We start from the raw sequence: 22,317 nt of genomic DNA on the forward strand, positions 1-22,317 counted from the left end.
TTTTTTCCCAATAAATGTTCACTTACCTTCCCATAACCATACCTTTGCCAGATTCTCAACTCCACAAAACTAAGTGCAAACTTCAAGACCAAATGTCATTTTGCCCATGAAGCATGCTAAGGCATCCCTAGTTGGAAGTAAACTCTGCCTTCTCAGAGCTGCCAAAGTGTTTTGCTTCTGCTTTTCCTAGGGCTACACAGTACAAAATGTAGAGAGAGATGACGGGGACTCAAGTACCAATTCTACCATTTAAGTAACTCTATGGCTGTGAGCAAGACCCTTGAAGCCTCAGTTTTCTTATCAGTTGATGTGAGAACCAAAGGTGATGATATATGGAAATCTACTTTGTAAACTACAAAGTGCTATATATTGGGAGTTCATTCTCTGCCAGGTGTTCCCTTTTAGGCACTGCCTTTAAAGAGAATGGCTCATCCTCTTTCATGACTTAATTTGTAAGACCTTCCCTGAACAGGTGGTGGTGTTTGGCCCTATGTGTCCCTAGAGGATCAATTAAAGTCTTTATGTGGTTAAAATTCAATTTTTTAATTTAAATTTTTGCCAGAGCAGGTAGACTGCAATCTTTTTGAAGGCTGGAAATTTGTCTTACCCAGTTTTACAATCATAGTGGAAAGCTCTGAACTCAATTCCTGTTCAGTAAATGTTCATTGAATGAGTGAATACATGAGTGAACGAATAAATAAATAAATGAATTTACTGATATCTGGATCTTGTGAATCAGTTATTTATGTTTAGTACTTGTGTTCTCTCATTAGACTATAAGCTCCATGAGTAGAGGTTCCTTGGGTGATCCACCTTTGTATCCACATAGCTCCATATGCATGATATAGAACGAATACTTACAGAAAGTTGAATAGAAAAATGTAGCTCAGCTGGATCATGAGTTGAAATGCTCCTTCATATAGAACTTTCCTGTGTGACAGTTTTTTTTTTTCCTGGTGTGCATGCAATCTTAATATCTGTTTAACTCTGCGAATGAGGCTAATTATATTTACTATCAACACTGGAGTTCCTTCTCAAATCAAATATAAGAATGTCTATAAGCATAGATACATCTTTTGATGGTACAGTAATACAAACTTCAGTGGGGTGAGATCTTACTTAGGTTACGTTCTAACATCAGCCCTTGGCGCGAAAATATATCGCCATGGAGAATCCCTTAAATCACCCAAATGTAAGTCAAGATGTTCATGCTATGGCAGGCCTGGGGGAACTGAGATGGGGAGAGAGCAGGAGACTCACATCTCCTACCTCACACTTACTAGTGGGCATAGATCCATTCAATGTGGTAGCAGGTGGAGAAAGCGGAATTGTCTATTTAAATTGGTATTTCTCTCTCCTTTATCTCTCCTGCTTGGCTTAGTATGTATATTTGAATTTGCATTATTAAGTGTTAGGACAGTGCACTTCTACTGAATTGCTCTTTCACAGTATCTCCTTAGTCACAGCACAGGAAATTTCTTTCAATAGCCTGTAAAGATGAATGGATCTTTATAAACATCATTAGGTCCTGAGTAACTTAACCCCAATCATCCCTGTAGTACCTTACTTCCAAGTCTGACATGGAGAGCCTAGTGTGGTATGTTAAAAATTGCTAGTGATGTGAAGGCTAACTTTCATTTTCTAACTCTGTTCTGAGGTGATTCTGAACATATACTGAAGTCAGAGACAATGGCAACCCCAGGGCTGGAATGTTCTGGTTTCACAGAGTTTATCATGATGGATTTCTGACATGTATCAGCCTTAGGATTCAAATGATTTTTCCTCTGGAAGGAAGAAAACTATACTGACAAAAAGAAATATCAAGGAGAAGCAAACTCTCTTACAAGTCAAAATGTCCAAGAATTCCTTTGCTAGCAGAGTATGAATTCTACCAGCAAACTACAGAAAGGGAAAATTTGTGTTACTCATGATGTTACAGCCACTGGTTTCCTAAAGTAAGAGAGAGAGAGAGAGAGAGAGAGGGGAAAGAAAATAGAAACTCAAAGGGAACAGCAAGCTGCTGGTATTCTTGATGTTCTTGTTATTACATGAGGAATTACCATGGTAACGCCGGTACCACTTGACTCATCTTACATCAGATACCAGTATACACTGTTCAGAAATAACAGCACAGACAAGAGCATATACTTTCCATCAAGGTGGCAGGGGCCAGAAGGACAACTGCAAATTTAGAAAAACTGTATGCCTATCACAAGGGCAAGCTGAATAATTCTGACTACTCAACAGACTTGGAGACTTCTGTAGCTATATGTATATATATTTTTCTGACTTTTGCCTGGATTAAAAATCAATAACTAAATGCCACTAATCCCTCATGTATTATGATAAACTGAAGGCTACCTGTTTTTTGAGATGGTTTACTGTCAATTCTTGTACAATCATCAGCTCAGATTTCAAGACATCTTAGAGGAATTTTAAATGTCTTTATCATGCAAATTAGGCAAATTCATTGTTTTCTGACTCAGCCATTGCTCAGGAAAAAACACCACAAAGGTAGAATTTTGTATTTTTTATACTTGGGATCATCATAAAGCTTCGGAACTGAGTACCTACCACCCAAAGGGTTTTGGTATAATTTACTAGTCTTGCAAAAAAGGAAATATCACTATAGCAATGAAAACAACCCAACACACACACACACAAAGCCATTCTGGGTGGATTATACAGAAACCAATGATGCACAAATCATTTAAGAGGTTCTAATAACAGATCACATTAATGGGCAGTATTAGTAAAGACAGTGGAAGTGTCTGACATAAGAATTTAAGAGTAGGTAAAAGAGAACCTGGTGATGAGGGAGCAAGTTGAAATAAAGGGAGGTGACTACAGTGACTCGCATATTTCTAGTTTGGGTAACTGGGGAGTAATCCATTAGACCTTCTAATCAAGGAATAGAAGAAGAGGAACAAATCTTAAGAGTAAAACAATGAGTTCAATGTTGGCCATGAGAACACTCTGATAATAATTTAAGGCAGTGAGAATGATACAAGTAAATGGGAAGAGCGGTCAGGCCTTGAGATACAAGTTTGGAAGTTGCTAGATTGAATGCAATATGTTTCTCCAAGAGGTACATGTTTATTTACTGTCTCTGATGACTTTCTTATTCCCAGTTAGAATAATACATTTCATAAGAATTAACTGAATGCCTATTATGTTCCAGGCCCTGTACAAAGCACTGGACACACTGTGGTTTAAAACACAGGCTTAGACCCTATTCCCATGGTCCCATAATTGACTACGGAAGGAGGCTCTGAGGCCAATTAAATACGTAAATATGGGATTGCAACTGTGAGAACTGCTAAAAAGAAGATAACGGTGCAATAAGAGTATATAAATAGGTACTTAACAGAGTCTGAGTGTTTAGGGAATGTTTCCCTGGGGATGATGCGGCCTGAAGGATGAGTGACACCATGAGCTACTGAAAACCACATGAATGAAGCCTTGACCATCTTTTGAAATTTAGAACACATTCCATCTTGTCTGGGAAGCTGATTAGCTTTCGCTTGGACACTTGAAACTTCCTTCTCAACAAACTTCTTCTTTCCAGGGTATCACCACTGGCAAAACTATCTTCTTTGCTGGAGCAGCCCTCCTCTTGGGGCTGTAGAAAACATGGCATTAGGGATCAAGTCCAAGGTCATCAATCTTAGTTTAAAGTCTGTCAGTGGATTGACTGCCCATCCCTTTTTTTTTTTTTTTTTTTTTTTTGGTCTTTGCTTCTTTCAGACCTTCTACATCAATATATAATCTGCTTGATAGCAAGGTGCTACGCTAAGCCTGGAATGCTTGTCAGAATTCACTATTTCATTTATGCAGTTAACAAAGTAAAATAAAGGTGATAATAAAAGCTTTCTCTTTGTAGCATGAGTTTATCTATGTAATAATCTTGTTTAATGCAAGAGAAAAATCCAAAGGAAAGAAAAACAAACTAAAACAACAAAAAAGGAAAATTACTGAAAGAAGTTTCAAAGGATGGGTAATTTGATGTCTTTATTTTTTTTTAACATCTTTATTGGAGTATAATTGCTTTCCAATGGTGTGTGAGTTTCTGCTTTATAACAAAGTGAATCAGCTATACGTGTACATATATCCCCACATCCCCTCCCTCTTGCGTCTCCCTCCCACCCTCCCTATCCCAGCCCTCTAGGTGGACACAAAGCACTGAGCTGATCTCCCTGTGCTATGTGGCTGCTTCCCACTAGCTATCTATTTTACATTTGGTAGTGTATATATGTCCATGCCACTCTCTCACTTCATCCCAGCTTACCCTGCCCCCTCCCCATGTCCTGTGACTAATACATGAAGGTCACTGTGATTGTGTAGAATCTCCTGTACTTCATGGCAGTAAACATTCTAAGTATTCTAAATAGTCTCATTTCACTCCGTTTGGCAAAGGAGAGGCTGTATGGTTAGGTGATGGGTGAACGCTGAACTGGTGCAGAGGGACAAAGGTGAATATTTATGACTGGTTTTATTAATCTCTAGCAGTTGGCAATAGATAGGAAAAGAGACCGTTTTTTTCTAACTTCAGTTGGAAAATATTACCTACTGTTTATTTCAATGTTTTAAAATCCTCAGTGATAAAGACACAAAGGATATGTTTTAAAATTGCATTTCCAATGAAAGAATTACATTAAAAAATCATTTAATGCTTCTCTCCAAAAAGAAATTAAGAATTATTTTGTTCATTTACTTTTAAGAGCAATCTCCCTCACTTTTTTTTTTGCCACTCTCCGCCCTCCCTTGTTATAGCCCAGACACTTTATCCTTTTAGTTTCTTTAACATTAATATCAGGGCCTCCCTCATACAGTTCTCTGCAGAACATGTTACTCATCTTCAGGCCTCCTCATCCCCAGGGAAACATTTTCCAAATGCTCAGACTATGTTAGGTATGTATTTATATACTTTTATTGGGCCCTTGTCTCCTTTTTAGCCGTTCTCACAACTGTAATCACATATTTATGTATTTTGTAATTGTAATGAAATTGTTCCTGCCAGGATTTTACTCTCCTTGCTTCAATCAGGATATGGCTCCAGTCTTTTCCATTTCAGTTTATGCTGCGAGATATTGCCAAATTATTCTTCTTCCTAAAACAGCTGTTTCCATCATGCCACTATTAAATGGCAGGAAAGACAGTATATAAATAACTGAGGTTTATATGATAATGCTGTGATAAACATATAAGAAAAGAAACAACAGCTAGCTAAAGGAGAAACTTCCTTTTGGAACTAGGGAATTAGGAAAGGATTAATGAAAAATATCTGCAGGATGAGTTGGGGTTCATCACTAAAGGGGGGAGAGGAGAACTACAGGCTAAAAATAGGTATAGTCAGTAGCTCTTTACACCTACAATGCAGAGTATATGTGGGTGATGAGGGGCATTTACAAGGGTAGAAGGTATGGAGGAAGTAGACCAGGAACATTTGGAATCGAGCCTTTTTTGTACGCAATGAAAAGCTACTGGCGTAAGCATGGAAGCATCATGATGAAATTTTAGAGAATGACAATCAGAAAGAGGATGATAGGAGAATAAAGAGAACAATTATGAGGCTAGGAGTCTTTCAGGCAAAAGAGGATGAGGGCTTGAGCTAGGATGGCGTGCTGGGGATGGCAGCAAAAGGAAGGAGAAAGCATGCACCTGATGCCAGGTAGTGATGGGGTGGGCAGGCTGAGGGAGAGGAAGCATTTAGGATGACTTTTTGATAAGTGCCCTGGATCACGGACGAAATGGAAGATGGTGAGAGACCCCGAGTAATTTTAATTTCGAATATGTTGAGTTTGAGTTCTCTGGAGAACCCTCAGCTAGCAGACAGTTGTAATACTGCTTTGGATTTGAGGAGAGGATGAGGAACTGGTAATACACAGTCTAGTTCAAACTGTTACCACCAATCATTTTTATCCAGATGAAAGGAGGGTTAGAAGAAATCTTGATGATAATTAGAAGTTTTAGTTAGTGGAAAGAAGGGCCTCTTCCCAGAGGAAGTACTTCCTTTTCCCCCAGAATTTTCCCCTTAGAAAATCTGCTCTTTGCTGCTAGGGTGAGCTAAGCTGGCTATGATGAAACCCACCTTTGGCTCACACATTCCCAAAACATGTGCCCACGCACACAGGCATGGGGACAGGGGACAAGAGCCCAGCAGAGCTTCACTACACCAGGCCAGTGGGATGGTCACTCGATATTCATTATCTTCTGTGTAATTTTACCTAGGATTTTTCACTTCACCTTGAAAAGCAGATCAATGTTTAGCACCTAGCCTGGAGCGACAAGAATGTATTAGATCATTTGTTCAGCTTTCTGTAATGAAATCTTCGTCGTAGCTCTGCTGAAATAATAATAGGCCCTGACAATGCAATAAAGCTGTTTGAATCACTGAATATTTTAGACCATTTAAAAAGTGTGGCAGTTGTCTATTTTTAACCAGGCTAAGAGAGCATTATCTAGTAGCTACCACGAGAAAAATGAAGGTGTTTTCATGAATAAATAAAAAATATCAATTATCTGGATACAAATACAGGCCTTCAAAGAGCTTCAAAGTACTCCCCAATCCAATTTGTTTATACAAGACTTTCCCAATCTCAGCATGATTGGGATTTGGGGATTTGGGGTCGAACACTTCTTTTTATTTTTAAGATTTTTTTTTTTTTTAGGTGAAGTATAGTTGATATACAATGTTGTGTTAGTTTCAGGTGTACAGCAAGGTGATTCAGTTATACATACATATATTTTTTTTCACAGTTTTTCCCTTATAGGGTATTACAAAATATTGAGTAGAGTTCCCTGTGCTATATGGTAGGTCCTTGTTGGTTATCTATTTTATATACAGTAGTATGTATATGTTAATCCCAAATTCCTAATTTATCCCTCCCCCTCTTTCCCCTTTGGTAACCGTTAAGTTTGTTTTCTATGTCTGTGAGTCTATTTCTGTTTTGTAAATAAGTTCAATTGTATCATTTTTTTTTAAGAATAATTCTTTGCTCTCAGGGGCTGCCCTGTGTATACGAGAATGTTTAACAGCATCCTGTTCATCTACCTACTTGATACAATTAGCCACCCCCCAACTTGTGACAATCAAAAATGTCCCTATACATTGCCAAATGTTCCCTGGGGGTAAAACTGCCCCAGTTGAAAACTACTGGCTACACTGACAATAAATTTAATATCCACTTTTCAAAAAGGGCTGTAGAAGAGCAAATGTTGGCTTGGGTCCTGTCTGAATGATTCTAGACTCCAGGTTAAAGAGGTTATATTTGATAAAGATTGACTGTTCACAACGTGGAATGGTTTTCCTTTGGTACAGAAAGTGGGAAGTATTCATCTATACTCCGCAGTGCCTCACTTGTGCAAGTTCAGACTCCTTGACTGAACATATTTTTATGAACAGGAGGTCATCAATTATTGAGGAATCATAGTCCAATTCCTATCTCCTTCCACAGTCATGACTAGCAAAGCATTTCTACGAACACAATTTGCTATGCGCTAAACTGTGTCACTCCAAAATTCATATGTTGAAGCCTAACCCCCAGTATTTCAGAATGTGACTGTATCTGGAGACAGAGTCTTTAAAGAGGTGATGAATGAGCCCCTTATCCAATCTGACTAGTGTTGTTATCAGAAGAAGAAATTTGGACTCACAGAGACACCAGGGGTGCAGGCACAGAGGAAAGACCATGTGAGGACACAGTGAGAAGTCAGCCATCTGCAGGCCAAGGAGAGAGGCCTCAGGAGAAACCAAACCTGACAACACTTTGATCTTGGACTTCTAGCCTCCAGCACTATGAGAAAATAAATCTCTGTTGTTTAAGCCATTCAGCCTGTAGTATTTTGTTATGGTAGCCCTAGCAAACTCATACTAATAAAAATTTACTAAGAATAATACTACTAATGAACTAAAAGTAATAATCTGAGTAAATGAACTCTTGATGATTGGTTAGAAATCTAAGTGTGCAATTTTGTAATCTTTCCTCAAGGAGAAAACAGGCTGATTAAGGTATACTCAGACTCCTGGTGTTCATTCCTATTTTTTGGCTCTCTTGTGCTGTGCTTTTTCCTGATCCCAGAGATTATAGGGACGATAAGCATACCTATAGGATTTAGGAGGACAGGCTAGAGGGGATGAGAGAAGAAGGTGGGAAGCAAGAGGGACCTCAGAGCAGGGCACAGGACAGAGCCCCGCCAGCCAGAGACACGGGGCAGAGCCACTGAGATGTGTGAGCCCCCAGAGGGGCAGACCTGTGCTGGGTTGTGAGAAGTACTGCCCAGGAGCACAGGTGCTTTCTGTACCTTAGGGTGCTGGTGAGTCCTGACCCGCCTCTTTCGCTACTCCCAATTTTTGTTCTCTATTTTGCTAAAAAAAATGTTTTTCTGAGTTTTACATTATTGCAGGACAAACAAAACTAGGGCTTACAGTTCGCAATTTTTGTAACTGATTTTATAAACTTTTGTGCTTCTATCACATTTCTGACAGTTGCAGTATCTTTTTCCTCTAGGAACTTTCCTCTGTCCCCTCTCACGGTGACTATTTCTTCTCCTTTTTACTAAAGCAAAAAAAAAAAAAAAAAAAAAAATACATATGCTTTGCTGACCTGATAAAAACAAAAGCCATGATCCCAACCACTTAAGCCAGGGGTCTGGAGTCAATCAGTGCTGTATGCAGATTCTATAGGGAAATGAGGAAGGGAAACTCAGCTGATCCAGGAGAATAGCAGAGGCGAAAGTCTTCCCAAAGACTCCATATGGTGGCACCAAGAGAAGTGATATATACACCTATGCCAAGATGGGTAACATCACTTTCTCATCATTTATTAAACAAGCATTTATTGTCTGATCTGTGCCTGCCTCTATTCTGGGCACCAAGGATGGAACAATGAGCAAGACGTGATCCACACACTCAAAAACCCTGCAGCCTGATTGGGTGAGGACGGAGTAGAAGAACCAGATTAAATTTGGTTACTTTTTTCTCTATGGATTAAAATTGAGACTTCAAAGTATTATAACATTTAAAGGAAGTTATTTTTCTTGCAAGAGTAAACACAGAGTCCTAGAGCTTGTGGAGGCTACAAAATATTAAAGGGAAAATTTTTAAAAATCATGAATATAGAAAATTATTAGGATCACAGATGATAGGACTGTCATTCTCTTCAACATTGAGATTAATTAAGATTTAGGACTGTTAGCTGCTTTGTTAATCTCTTCATTGCTGCTTTTGAAACAAGAATTCAGAACTATCAAATGACCATGTGGTCATGCTTCCAATACTGCTAATTTTCAATATGCAAATTATTTCCCCTGTGTTCTAAGACAACATGCTGTTCTTTCAAGAAGTCATTATTTTATAAGGATATATTTGGATTCAAATTGAGCTATATTTTGTTTTATTTTTATTTATTTATTTTTGGTTGCGTTGGGTCTTCGTTGCTGTGCATGGGCTTTCTCTAGTTGCAGTGAGCGGGGGCTACTCTTCATTGCGGTGCGTGGGCTTCTCACTGCGGTGGCTTCTTTTTGTTGCAGAGCACGGGCTCTAGGCGCGTGGGCTTCAGTAGTTGTGGCATGCGGGCTCTAGAGCACAGGCTCAGTAGTTGTGGCGCACGGGCTTAGCTGCTCCACGGCATGTGGGATCTTCCTGGACCAGGGCTCGAACCCGTGTCCCCTGCATTGGCAGGCGGATTCTTAACCACTGCACCACCAGGGAAGTCGGAGCTATATTTTGCATATTTGATTAGATTTCCTACTTTATTCTCTCCATTTAGTGAAAAGCCAGATCTCTTTTACCACCTCAATATTACTCTTCATTGACTAGGTTAAAACATCAACATACAGCTCCTCTTCTTTAGACGTTTTCCTTGCTTCCTCCCTCCTTCCTTCCCTCCCTCTTAGTAATTATCAAAACAATATCCTTTCTGCCAAAGAGCACAACTGTAACTACATGAAAATAAACTTAAACATGCTGTTTTAGACAAATCTTAGATGAGTCCCAGCAAGCATCCTGGAACTTCACCATTTAATTTGGGGTCAAGTTCAGTGCATCTAGGACAAAGAGCTACCACAGTTCCAGATGTATTGTTTTCTCAGCAGATAAAAAGAAGTTCAAATAAAGGAAATTTACAACTTTAAAAAATGATTTACAGAATAAAAAGACATTGTCTACGATTTGGATCTTCCTTCATCCATTCATCCACCCCCTTCAACCATCATCATTACAAATTTGTTCCCATAGTTATACTTCTATGGGATATAAGCTCTAGATATAATGACTTAATGACTACACATCTTTTAAACAAAAGGCCATTTACTTGCTATATATAAGCAATGTATTGTACTAAAGGACAAGCTGGACCTGATATTTTTACAAATTTGAGGTCTATACTACAAAATACTGGTAATTGCCAAACACCTTGCAAGAATATTTGCTTGCAAAATATGCTGTGATGCCCGATGTAAAAACTGATTGGAGGTAAGTCTGAAATTGCCTGAGTATAATACAGTATGCTAAGAGCCCACACTACATGCATATATTCATCAGCTTACATAAACACATGATTCCACTGACTTACACAGAAAGTTGATTACTTTTAAGTGGAGAAAAAAGTAAGGTAATGTGAATAGGGACATAGCATTGCCACATTTGAAGAGCCTACTTCTGTAAATTTAAAATAAAAAAGTAAGGAATCGAACCCTCTTTAACTGGTTTCAAGCCAATGCCATAACCACTATGTCTTTCTCAATGAATGAGATATTAGTAAAAATTACCTAACTTTGTCAAAGTCACATTATAGGCAATAATCCTATCTATCTGTATGGCATATCCATTTCAACTAGGCTTTCAAGATGCAACATTTTCTATTATGGAAGAATTTTACATTTTCATGACTATACATTAACAATTTGGCAACTTGTGTGCCTTTGTGGTGTCCCACTCCTGATTACAGAAGGGATTTGGGTGACTGATAAACACTGAGCTGTGTAGGGGTCTCAGGACACATTCTCCTAAATGTACTTGGACATAGTTGCTAGTTGTTGCCAGCCTGTTATAAATTCAAATGGTGTTAGAGGTCGACAGGAAGAGCCGTGGTACTTGGAGAAGAGAATCGAATATTTCCGCTCACAAAAATTTTTAAAAGTTCATTCCGATCACACCAATTTTTTTTTTTTTTTTTTTTACAGTTGAAAAACTAATCAACTTGGGTCATTTGTTAAGACCTGGATGGATCTAGAGACTGTCATACAGAGTGAAGTAAGTCAGAAAGAGAAAAACAAATATCGTATATTAACACATATATGTGGAACCTAGAAAAATGGTACAGATGAACCGGTTTGCAGGGCAGAAATTGAGACACAGATGTAGAGAAAAACCGTATGGACACCAAGGGGGGAAAGCGGCAGGGGTGGTGGTGGTGGTGGTGGTGTGATGAATTGGGCGATTGGGATTGACATGTATACACTGATGTGGATAAAATTATAAAATTGATGACTAATAAGAACCTGCTGTAAAAAAACAACAAAAAAAAGATTAAGACCAAAATGCTTTCCAAAGTGGTTGCACCATGGCATTACTATTATTTTTGCTTCATAAATAGTATTACTGTAAGTTTAGGAAAATATTTTAAAATACTACAGTTCCTCTGCATATATTTTATTATAAGTTAATATAATCTTGATGACTGATGGATAGTTCTCAGGGAGGTATAACCAAAGTTGCCCTATAATTGGGCATGACTTTATGCCACAGTAAATTAGTAAAGATCTGATGGTGTCATTCTTATATCTTTGAGTCATACTTCTTCCTGAACTCTCTCTCTAAAAAATGTAATTAATTTTTTACAGCATTAAAATTTTTTCTCTGTGGCATTTCCAAATAGGTTTAAATGGATAATTATTCAACTTTCTCAGAATAATTAGCATAATCAGTTCCATATGTTTCCCGATCACCTGAAGTTTGGCAATTTAAGTATAATTTATAATGCTTCGGACATCTGTAGTTTTTATTTTAATACAGATGTTCTCCTATTTTTTTTTATCATAAGCTTTCTTCATCTTCCAGTGAACCGCCAAAGATGGAATCAAGGATATATTTTAATGTATATATAGGACTAAAGGTTCTCAGTTTTATATGTGTTTAACAATATTTTTACCTAGCCAAGTAAAATAGAATATTCAATAATCTATTAAAATTACTTAAAGCTTGACAGCTGATTTATTATCATTTCAATAATTTTATTTATGCACATATACATGTGTGTGTGCATGTGGGTATTGAATGAATTAAATCACAGTTCAAAGTTCTGATTTTACCTTTATGAAAGAGCTATGGATAAAATTCTCTTGAACAATATATAATCTACTTAAAAAAAAAAAGTTCATTCCCATCACACCAATTTTTTTTTTTTTTACAGTTGAAAAACTAACCCTAAGGCATTTCTGAAGTTTGGAAACTTTTAGAAAAAAATCACTTAAATGTCTGAATGTTCCTTTATGTTTACAAATAAGGTCATATCTGGCAAAATGTATGCTTTATGTGTGAGTTTATGCATGTGTAATTAGAAAAGGAAAAGTAGAAGCATAAGATGATAATGATAGTCTTCCAGTAAATTATGTTGCTTTTAGAATTTTGGATTTTGATTTCAAGAATTCATAAAATTATGGAGAACTGGCATTTTCACAGAGAACAGAATATCATTGTAAAAAGTTTCTGAAGTTCATTCTGAAAAACTGAATAAAATGACTGTATAAAACCTAAATTGATGGATGATTTTTTTGGACCCATTAGTCAAACATATCATCCCTATTCTGACACTGCAATAAAAAGGCTAGAGGATAGAAAGGCTTTCCTTACTGCGCACCCTCTTTTCTTGTTATGAAAACACTGGGCTCAACTTTGAAATTCTTAATTATACAAAGTGAGTTTGCCTGGGTAGTGTGTGTGTGTAGCGGGGGAGGGGGGGCGGGTTGTGGAGACTGTGAGTTCACAGAATTCTGGAACACTGACTTAGAAATGACATCTTCTTCAGAGGAGAAATATCTAACCCTATTCTGGCCTCCATGAAAATGAATGCTTTTTATAGAATTTTAACATATTTATTGCACTTTGGCATTAAGGAACGTTATACGTATATTATGAGATACTGGGTATCTGGAAATAAGAGATCTTAATAAATATATCCATTAGTTGGCCAAATCCTCTTTCAAATATTCATCATGGATGATTCTGAAGGTAGTACAAGCACTAGCAATCTCTCAAATTCTTAAAACCTACAGACCCTGAAACCGGATCAGCTTTTGCTAACGAACTAAGCCAAGAATATTTTCCAGATTTCCTCTTTGGTTAATTTTTTTCTAACTATCCAGTATGCTGAATTTTAAAACTAACTTCTCACCCTGACCCTCCCAGCTCAGCAGATCTCCAAAGCAGCTACCAAAGGGTAACAAAACACGTTTTTACAGACAAACAACTAGGAGAAAGGAAAGCAGTTACCGTCTCCTCTGTGGCTTAATGTCAATGGGCTTGTTGGTTGCGTAAGGCGATCCATGAACAAAAGCAGAGCTTCGGAACCTAGCCACCTTCCCCAGTGTTAGGAACTCACAGCTGGTTGGCAAACTCATTTTATCCAAAAGGCAGGAAGTAAAAACAAATCTTAGTAGTCAGACCAGCATTCCTGGGAATGCTGGAAAGAACCTGTCAGATGTCAGAGAATGGATTTCAGACATATGCTGCTCTCTGGTCGCTGGGTGCTGCTTTGCTTCAAGAGTAAATGCGTGTTTCTCGGAGGCTACATGCGCTCTCTTGTTTTCTTTTCATGGATACGGGAAGCTTGTTGCTTATTTCTAACCAGAGTCAGTGCTCTGACCAATTATTGGCTGAGTAGATGAGGTAGAAATTCTGTAGAGCGCCACAAAAACCTATTTCCACTCAAACCAGATCTCTTGACTAGGTAGCAAGGTTTAATCCATAAAAAATGTCTGATGTCTAAAAGAACATCCACCTAATGTAACAGTGGTTGGGAAATCAGTTATTTACCTATACACCAAACATGCCTCTGGTAGGGAGGAAATAATCAAGTATTTGTTATGTTTTCAAAGGGGGAAAACTGCTTGCTAAACTGATTATAGAGCCTTAGAAAATGAGATGGGCACATGGAAATGATTATGGTGGTTTTCCAATTTGCTGGTCAAAAATTGTGGGTTCTCATTCATAAATTATTGTTCACAATAGAACTGAACTAGCCTCTCAGGAACATAAAAATTGTCAGCAAAGCCCTTTGTATACTAACTTGGACTTTGAAACTGATTTTTTTTCTTATTAGAAATATTCTCTCAGGAGGAACCTCTAGCTGCTCATCGGATGAAGACCTATCGAAAAACTGATAGGAAATTCTTTACTAATTGGAAGTTAACTTTTCATAACAACGAAAGACAAACTGGATAAAGTGTAAATCATTCCAAAATTCTACCTACGGCTGCAGCATCTCAGAGAAAAGTTACAGCTTTCATGAGCCCACAGTTTTTACTAGTCCTCACCTCATTTCCTAGTGTTACAGCAACAAAACCACTGCGGCCCTTGTGTGTAGTCTGAAGATAGGAGTTCAGAGTACTGTGCAGGGTAATTTTTATGTTTGAAAAACAATTTCTTATCCAGGATTTGAATAAACACAACCTACTTATTTAAGAGTCCTGGGACCTGGGCAAACAAAGTATGCCGAGAGAAAGCTATATTTTATTCTGTAGTGGCCAAATTCAAACACTGTTTGGATTTAAATAACACCATTTAAATTCAGAATTTTTTTAGTTCGAAAGGGAAGATAATTTCCCATTTGACAATAAGCATTTCCTATCTAATGATTCTCCTTTTTGTACCTTTTTATTACAAAATGACACATGGTCATTTTAACATGTCAAATGATACAAAGGCATACAAATAAAACCCTTATTGTCTTTTCCTACGCATTAATCTCACCCATTTTCTTTACGCTAATTCTATCAATCTACCAATATACATACAGACATATACATACACGCACTATATGTACACTATATATGTACACTATATATATACACACATGTATATATGTACACTATAATACATATACACACACACACTGACACATATACAGGGCTTCTCCATCCTGCTTCTATAAAGTGGGATTATACTATACATAATCTTCTACAAGTACCTTTGTACTTGAAATAAATCATGGATAATTTTTCAGACAATGCATAGAAATCCAGTGTGTTCTTTTTAATAGTTACATAAGACTCCATAGCATGAATGGGCTTCTATACACAATAAACACATCTGTTAATATATTCTTACTGGTTGGTGCTTTTATTTCTGAAAGTGGGTTGCTAGATCCCAAATCCTGTGCAGTTTTCCCTTTAATAGCCTATGGCAGTCCATACTCCTAAAATGTCGGAAGAGGTCTATTTGCCCGTACTCTCGACAACACCCTCTACTGACATTCAAATCTGTTTCTTTATAGCAGAAAAATAAGGTCGCCAGCTCTCCAAAATGCCCAGTGATTGCATACGGTTCCTTGCAAAAATGAAACTGTTATTAAGGTGCCTATGAAGGAAAGGGCAACCTACCTGAACTGAGCTGTACCAGGCAGAAGTCTGGAACCTCATCAACATGAGAGAACACACCCAAGCAAAGTAGAGGTAGCAAGGAATTTTTTGCTTAATTTGCATAATGAAGGGGAGATAAAATATGGACGGAGTTCCTGCTATGTTTCTACTCTTTGGTATATTTTCCTTAATAATATTTCGTAATTGGGGAAACATATAATTTTACAACATGGAGGTAGTGCCTAATGATTACCAACTAATTGTGAGGTACAACTGTGTATAATTTATAGTTTTCAAATTTAAGAGGCCCTTTGGACCTACTGCCCCATCTTAGAGCCCTAAGAACAAAGGCACAATATTTTTATCTGTAAGCTGATTTAGGAGTCTTTGTCCAGTACTCGAGAATAAGATCTGCTTCCAATAAGAATTTCCTAAAAGAGGTGGAAATAAAAAACTGAAGGGTAAGTCATAAACCTCCATGGGAGGAAATATACAGCCACTGATAGATAGGTGAAATTCCTTGATTTTCTTAGCAGGGGCATTTTTTTTTTTTTAAACATCTTTGTTGGAGTATAATTGGTTTACAATGGTGTGTTAGTTTCTGCTTTATAACAAAGTGAATCATCTATACATATACATATATCCCCATATCTCCTCCCTCTTGCGTCTCCCTCCCACTCTCCCTATCCCACCCCTCTAGGTGGTCACAAAGCACCGAGCTGATCTCCCTGTGCTATGCGGCTGCTTCCCACTAGCTATCTATTTTACATTTGGTAGTGTATATATAAGTCCATGCCACTCTCTCACTTCGTCCCAGCTTACCCTTCCCCCTCCCTGTGTCCTCAAGTCCATTCTCTACGTCTGCATCTTTATTCCTGTCCTGCCCCTAGGTTTTTGCTTGTCCTCGGCAATGATTTACCATGAGCCTGGCAGGGTTTCCTGGGGATTACTTGTACTTAAATTGAGATGAGAAGGGATTACATCTTAAATCCAACCTGCCAAGAATTTAGAATCTGTGGGAATGATGGCCAATTAGCAGGGGTGGCCTCGGAGGCAAAATCAAACCTTCCTATCTTCCACAATTCCATTTCTCTGAGGCTTGGTAGAGGTGGCTTGGGACTCTATATTACGGAAAATACAAACACACTGGAGAACTTAATTTTATAAAATAGGGCTCAAATGTCACCAAGGAATGGCCAGGCTTATCTATTTACATTTTGTTTGTTTTTGCATACTGCCCATGGCAAACGAGCATGGAAATCTAGCATAAATCTCACTCATCAACCCCATGACTCTAAAACAAGGGCAGAAATCACATTAGGGTATCTAGAAAACCATTTTTATTTTTTCGGTATACTAGAAATTCAACGCTGGTAATGTTCTTAACAGCAATTAAAAGCAATTGCTAGCAAGTAACAGTTTGAGGCAAGAGCACTTTTCTTCTAATAATTCCACTATTTATTAAAGACGATTCTTTCAGCTGTTAGCTCTACCCTGGCCTGGGTTTGGCAATTTGCTAAGCTGAAGGAATTCTTTCAGGACACCAGGAAATCATCTGTTTACAACCCTATCAGAGCACAAGAATCAGCTGAATCATTTTCCCTTACTTGTGGTTTAGAAGGACTCCCTCCCAGACCCTGTGTTCTCTATCACACCCAGACTGGCAAGCAATGCTTCTGGGGTTCAAACCCACCTTCAGCTGTCCAAGCTTTTCTCACTTTCTGACCTACGTATTTTCCAGTGAATGCAGCCAATCCAGTGGCGTCAAATGCCCATGACGTGCTAAAACAATCCCACATCTTCTTCCAGAGTGCATACCTTTCTGCTCACAAGAAAATTCCATTTGGAAGTCCCACAGCTACCTCGTTCCAGCATTTATAATGTAATTCACATCAATTCTTTTTCCCTACCCCCCCAAAACACATTTCTTCCTGTTTTCTCTGGCCCTCTCACCATTCAGCCAATCACGACAATCACTTCTAATCAGGCCATGAATCCTAAAGACATAAATAATGTTAAATAATATATTACATTAAATAATATATTATTATAACATAATAATATTATATTATTATAACATAATAATATTATATAATTATAATTATATTAGATTAGCAATGATAATAATAGTAACAATAGATGATAGCTAACCTTGATCAGGCAATTTCTATGTGCTAGACACTTATTGGTAGGAATTAGCTCTTTTAATCTTTAGAAAATTCTATGAATTGGGCACTAGCATTATGCTCATTTTGTAGAAAAACAAGGCATAGAGGGATTGAGATAGATGCCCCAGGTCAAACAGAGTGTTAGGTGGTGGAATCAGAGTCAGGCATCAGTTAATCAGTTAATCTGGCTCCCAAAATCAGACTATGTTACTCCTCTCGGCAGATTCTGTTTTCCTTAATTAATTAAATAATTTTCCATTTTTTTCATCTTTTACCTAGGGTTAATATCTCCAGTCTTTTTCACCTTAATTCCATCTTTCACTTGCATGTCATGTGGGTCACTTGAAAATGGGAATCTGAACATGTGATTCTTTTGCTTATAGTCATTGAATGACTCCCCATTTCTTTAGTGATAAAGTTCAAAAGTTAAGATCCAAAGCTTAGCACAGAAATCCCCTCTGATGTTACTCTGATGTCCTCTCCTGTATCTGCCATGAGTAACCCTGGTAATGTCCTGGGAAGGCTGGCTCTTTCATGCCACTGGGTCTTCAAAGATGAGAAGCCCTCTGACCAGCAGACTTTTCTCTCCCTTCTCTGGCTGGCTGACTCCTTTGAAGTGTCATCTCTTCCAAAACATGGTCTCCATTTCTCAGTTTTATTGAGATGCCGCTCATCTATTTTTCCCACCCACCTATGATTCTAGCGCATTGTTTCACAGCTCTTCAAACATTTATAACTCTCCCCGTGGCACTCGGGTTTCTTGAGGGCAGACATTCTGCCTTATTTGACTTGCAACTTGAGCACGTCGAACCATACTTGCTTGTCAAATAAGGCAGCTGAAATTGTAAGGCACTGGATGTCCCAAAGACTTGCTTAACTTTCTCCTGAATCCCTCGTTCTCAGTAACTCCTCCAGAATAATAATAAAATTATTAACTACTAAAATACATTAGTAGTCGAGCTATTCACTGTATTTTATCAAACAGAAATATTTTCCAAAGAGCACCCACTATAATGTGAGGACAAAGTCTCTTCACAGCTAATGAGAAATATACATGGGTTTTAGCTGGGGGGTGATGGAGATGTGTCTGCCTGGGCCGACAGTTTCAGTTCAGTAAGTAAAAATTATCCAAGTAGTTGTTCAACCACCTGATTAATCACGGGATTATGCCTTTATTTAGTCACGCTCTATGTTTTGAGAATACAACTGGCAAATTTCAAATTAATTAATTTATCAGTCTTCTTCTATTAAGCATTAGCTTTTCTGATAATCTGCTTCTGAAACACTCCACATAGGACACTTCACACAGTCTTGTACACAATGGTTTCAAACAGAAGGAAACACCACAAGTCCATATGAATATTAAACTACCATGAAGGTCATCACAGTGTTTCCCAAATAAGTAAAAGGATGTAAGTATCCTTAATGTCCAAATGCTTGAAAAAAAATGGAATATCCAATCAGTACGAATATCATGAACCCATTAAAATGATTGTGTTGAAAACCTTTTCTCAGATTACACTAAGATATGTTTATAGGCATCCTAAACACATAAACACAGACAAACAGATGAATTCCATAGCCACATGCATTTGGGAAATTCTCCATTAAACAAAGTTAGATAGGTGGTTTTGGAGGAGCAGGAGTAGTCAGGGTTTTTATTATGCTAATGTTTGCTCCGAGTTGTGAATAAGAAATGGGTAGAGTATGTGGCACCCTCCATGGGAACCTATGGTGACATTGTGGGAATTATGTTTCTGAAATAATACTTAATGACATGGAGAAGAATTCATAAAATATTGACAGTCAAAAACTAGGTTATAAAACAGTATAAGAGTATGATATTGTTTTTAACAAAGGAAAAATATATATTGAAAAACAAGAGAACAAAAAGAATATACATCAGAATATAAAAATATACATGGATGGGAAGAAATAGATGATTTTAATTTTCTTCTTTTCCCCTACCTATATTATCTAAGCATTTTAGAATGTCTCTTGTGTTACTATTTTAATAAGTACTATTTTAACAAGTGAAATTTTATTAAAATGTCAAAATCTGGATTCCATCAACTAGAGAGAAATTATTGATTGTGATCAATTAGCAAATTACATAGCAAAAAATAATAGAAATATTGATGACTTTTCTTTTTTTTGCACTTGGTGTCTGTAGCATCTTTGGCATGTCTTCAGGTACAGTTGTAGAACTAACAAAAAATTGCTCTGACTTGAGTAGAGAACATAAAGAAAATATAGTTCCTATAGATAAGGGAGGCCCTAAAATCTGGGTATCCTTTGGGACCAAAGCTAATAAGATGAGATTCACAGACCATAGAACTGTTTTCAAAAACTTATGCAGTCAAGGGGCTTCCTTATTAGGGAACATATTTCAATAAAAATGAATCTGTAAACTTTAGCTAAAATATGTTGTAAAATATGCTAAAATGAAGGGGGACAATAGGATTATTATAGATGCAAATAGAGGGGGCATTGGTCATGCTGAGGTTGGAAAAAAATGAATTCATTCATAGTAACAAAGGCATTGAGTATTCTAAAAATAGATAACTTGTTTGTTAGTCACATGAAAAAATCCTTAAAGAATAATTTATGAAGTAAAATACAGTGAAAAATGAAAGAGTCAGCTGTCTCCTTAAGAAGCCCCTTAATCTGATTGATATTCACAAACAACTTTCTGATCTAGAATTTGGCTTCTTGATTAGAGTTACCTAGAAAATGGGTGTCATGTGGAATTGGTGTCCTTAGACCAGTCGTATCTTCAGTTGTAAGAGATAGTGTTAACATTCTGACTTATAAATTAGCCTCTTGGGAAAATTATTAGCATGACTCAATTCCACAGATTGTGAAAACTGATGAGAGACTCAATGGCATGCCTTGTAGAACTTAAAAAAACATAAAGCCCCATAAATCAGTCAGCGCAGTCAGCAGGCCTAACCTTATAGCGAGGATAACTTTTCTTTAAATTAATCAACTGCTTCATTTTATAAGAAGGCAAGTTTGGAATAAATGAACCAGAGCTTCTCATCTTCTTAGAAAATTTTATTCATCTGATGAATTTCTCTTAAAATTTTATGGTATCTGTTAACTGTCACTTTCTCAAAATCCCAGCAGAAACCTGTCAATCACATAAAGTTAATTAAACCTACTGCAGTAAGGGAGAAGACCACTCGGACAGGGTCTTAAGAGTACCCTATAAGAAGAAGTCAGGGAAGCAAGCAGCTAAGTTGTTTTTGCTTGTTCTCAGTTTTCTTTAACACAGGGATGGGAAAGTAGCCTGAACCCAGTATCATTTAACTGGGACAGGAAATTCTGTTGGTTTCAGTTTTCACACCTAACAAAGGCCCATGACTACTGATAATCTTATCTCAACAAACCTATTATATATCCAAAGTTTAGTCTGAGTTAAATGAGCAATAAAATCAACTGAATAAAATGATGCTCATTCACTGAAGTCTCAGGTAGGCCCACACAATTTATGTCTCCAAGCTCTTTATAAACTGAATGTTAAATGGAGTGACATTTTGCTTTAGAATGTATGAAAATGGAAACAAATGAGTTTAATATACATAATGGGCTTTGACAACATGACTTCTTCAACAGATGTCCTCTACTAACTTCCTACACTTTCGTCCTTAAACAGCACTGTTTACTTGCCAAGACAAACTGTTGCCAGTATTCAGCTGCAAAAGAATTTCCAACAGTAGGAAGCAGTGGAAAGAATTAAAACACTTCTAAGCTTATTTTCCAATAACCAAATGTCTTCTATCATTATAAAATCTGAAGATGAAAAATAATCTTGCTGCAGGTTCTTACTCTGTCAACTAGTTGGTCAAGCACAAAGGAGGTGTCTTTGGCAAAGATTGTTCTATATTTGGTTGCTAGATGACTTTTTAAAAAAATATATCAGCTCATTCTTCTACCTCAGCCAGTTAGCCAGCCAACCAGCCAGCCAGTCAGCCAGCATGAGTTGAACATCATCTATATATACACAAAAGAAGTGAATGCTGTAACTCTTATCTAGGAAAAGAAGTCATAAATCCATTTGATGTCCAATTCGTGCATCACGGCAGGACTCACTTCAAACGACCATATAGTGAGATAGAAACGAAAAGTTGCCACATCAGTTGATCTTATTTGAAACCTTGTGGCTGGCTAGCATCACATCAAGTTTATATTCAGCTTATGCCATCGTTTACTTCCCTGTATTGAGTTGTTAATGGTCTCTCTCCTCAAGTGGATTACAAACCACAAGGTGGGCAGATACATGCATATTCACCTTTGAGTTATCCACAGAGCCTAGTACATCGGTCTATGTGTTGTAGGTGTTCAGTAAATATTTGTTAAAAAGGACTTGAACTCATATTTTATATTTATTAACTTTTTAAACTAGCTATTGTCCCAGTATGATTATTAAATAGTGTCCCCTTTTACTCTCAAAAGTATCATTGTTTGGATTTTAAATTATCTGGCTATCATCTGACTCTGGAACTGCAAATATACAAGGCTGTCTCAGCCACTAGCTTGAAAGCAACTCAAAGGCAAAGACTGAGTC

At 37.4% G+C, this 22,317-nt stretch overlaps 1 protein-coding gene across 14 annotated transcripts in view; it reads right to left on the reverse strand.

The window, feature by feature from the left end:
• PDE4D (phosphodiesterase 4D) overlaps positions 1 to 22,317 on the reverse strand; it is a 1,112,988-nt gene that overhangs the window by 403,378 nt on the left and 687,293 nt on the right. The window contains exon 1 of one of the 14 annotated variants that reach the window (XM_082382271.1): positions 13,493 to 13,726. The exons of 12 other annotated variants lie outside the window; for them this stretch is intronic. In XM_082382271.1, the coding sequence (XP_082238397.1) occupies positions 13,493 to 13,620 (128 nt within the window). In that variant the 5' untranslated portion in view covers positions 13,621 to 13,726. Of the gene's footprint in view, positions 1 to 13,492; positions 13,727 to 22,317 lie in introns of those variants that run through there. One more of the 14 variants, XM_082382254.1, reaches the window with a different exon arrangement.

This window comes from Balaenoptera borealis (assembly GCF_965194805.1).
Source record: "Balaenoptera borealis genome assembly, chromosome: 2".
In the NCBI taxonomy this organism is placed as follows: Eukaryota; Metazoa; Chordata; class Mammalia; order Artiodactyla; family Balaenopteridae; genus Balaenoptera; species Balaenoptera borealis.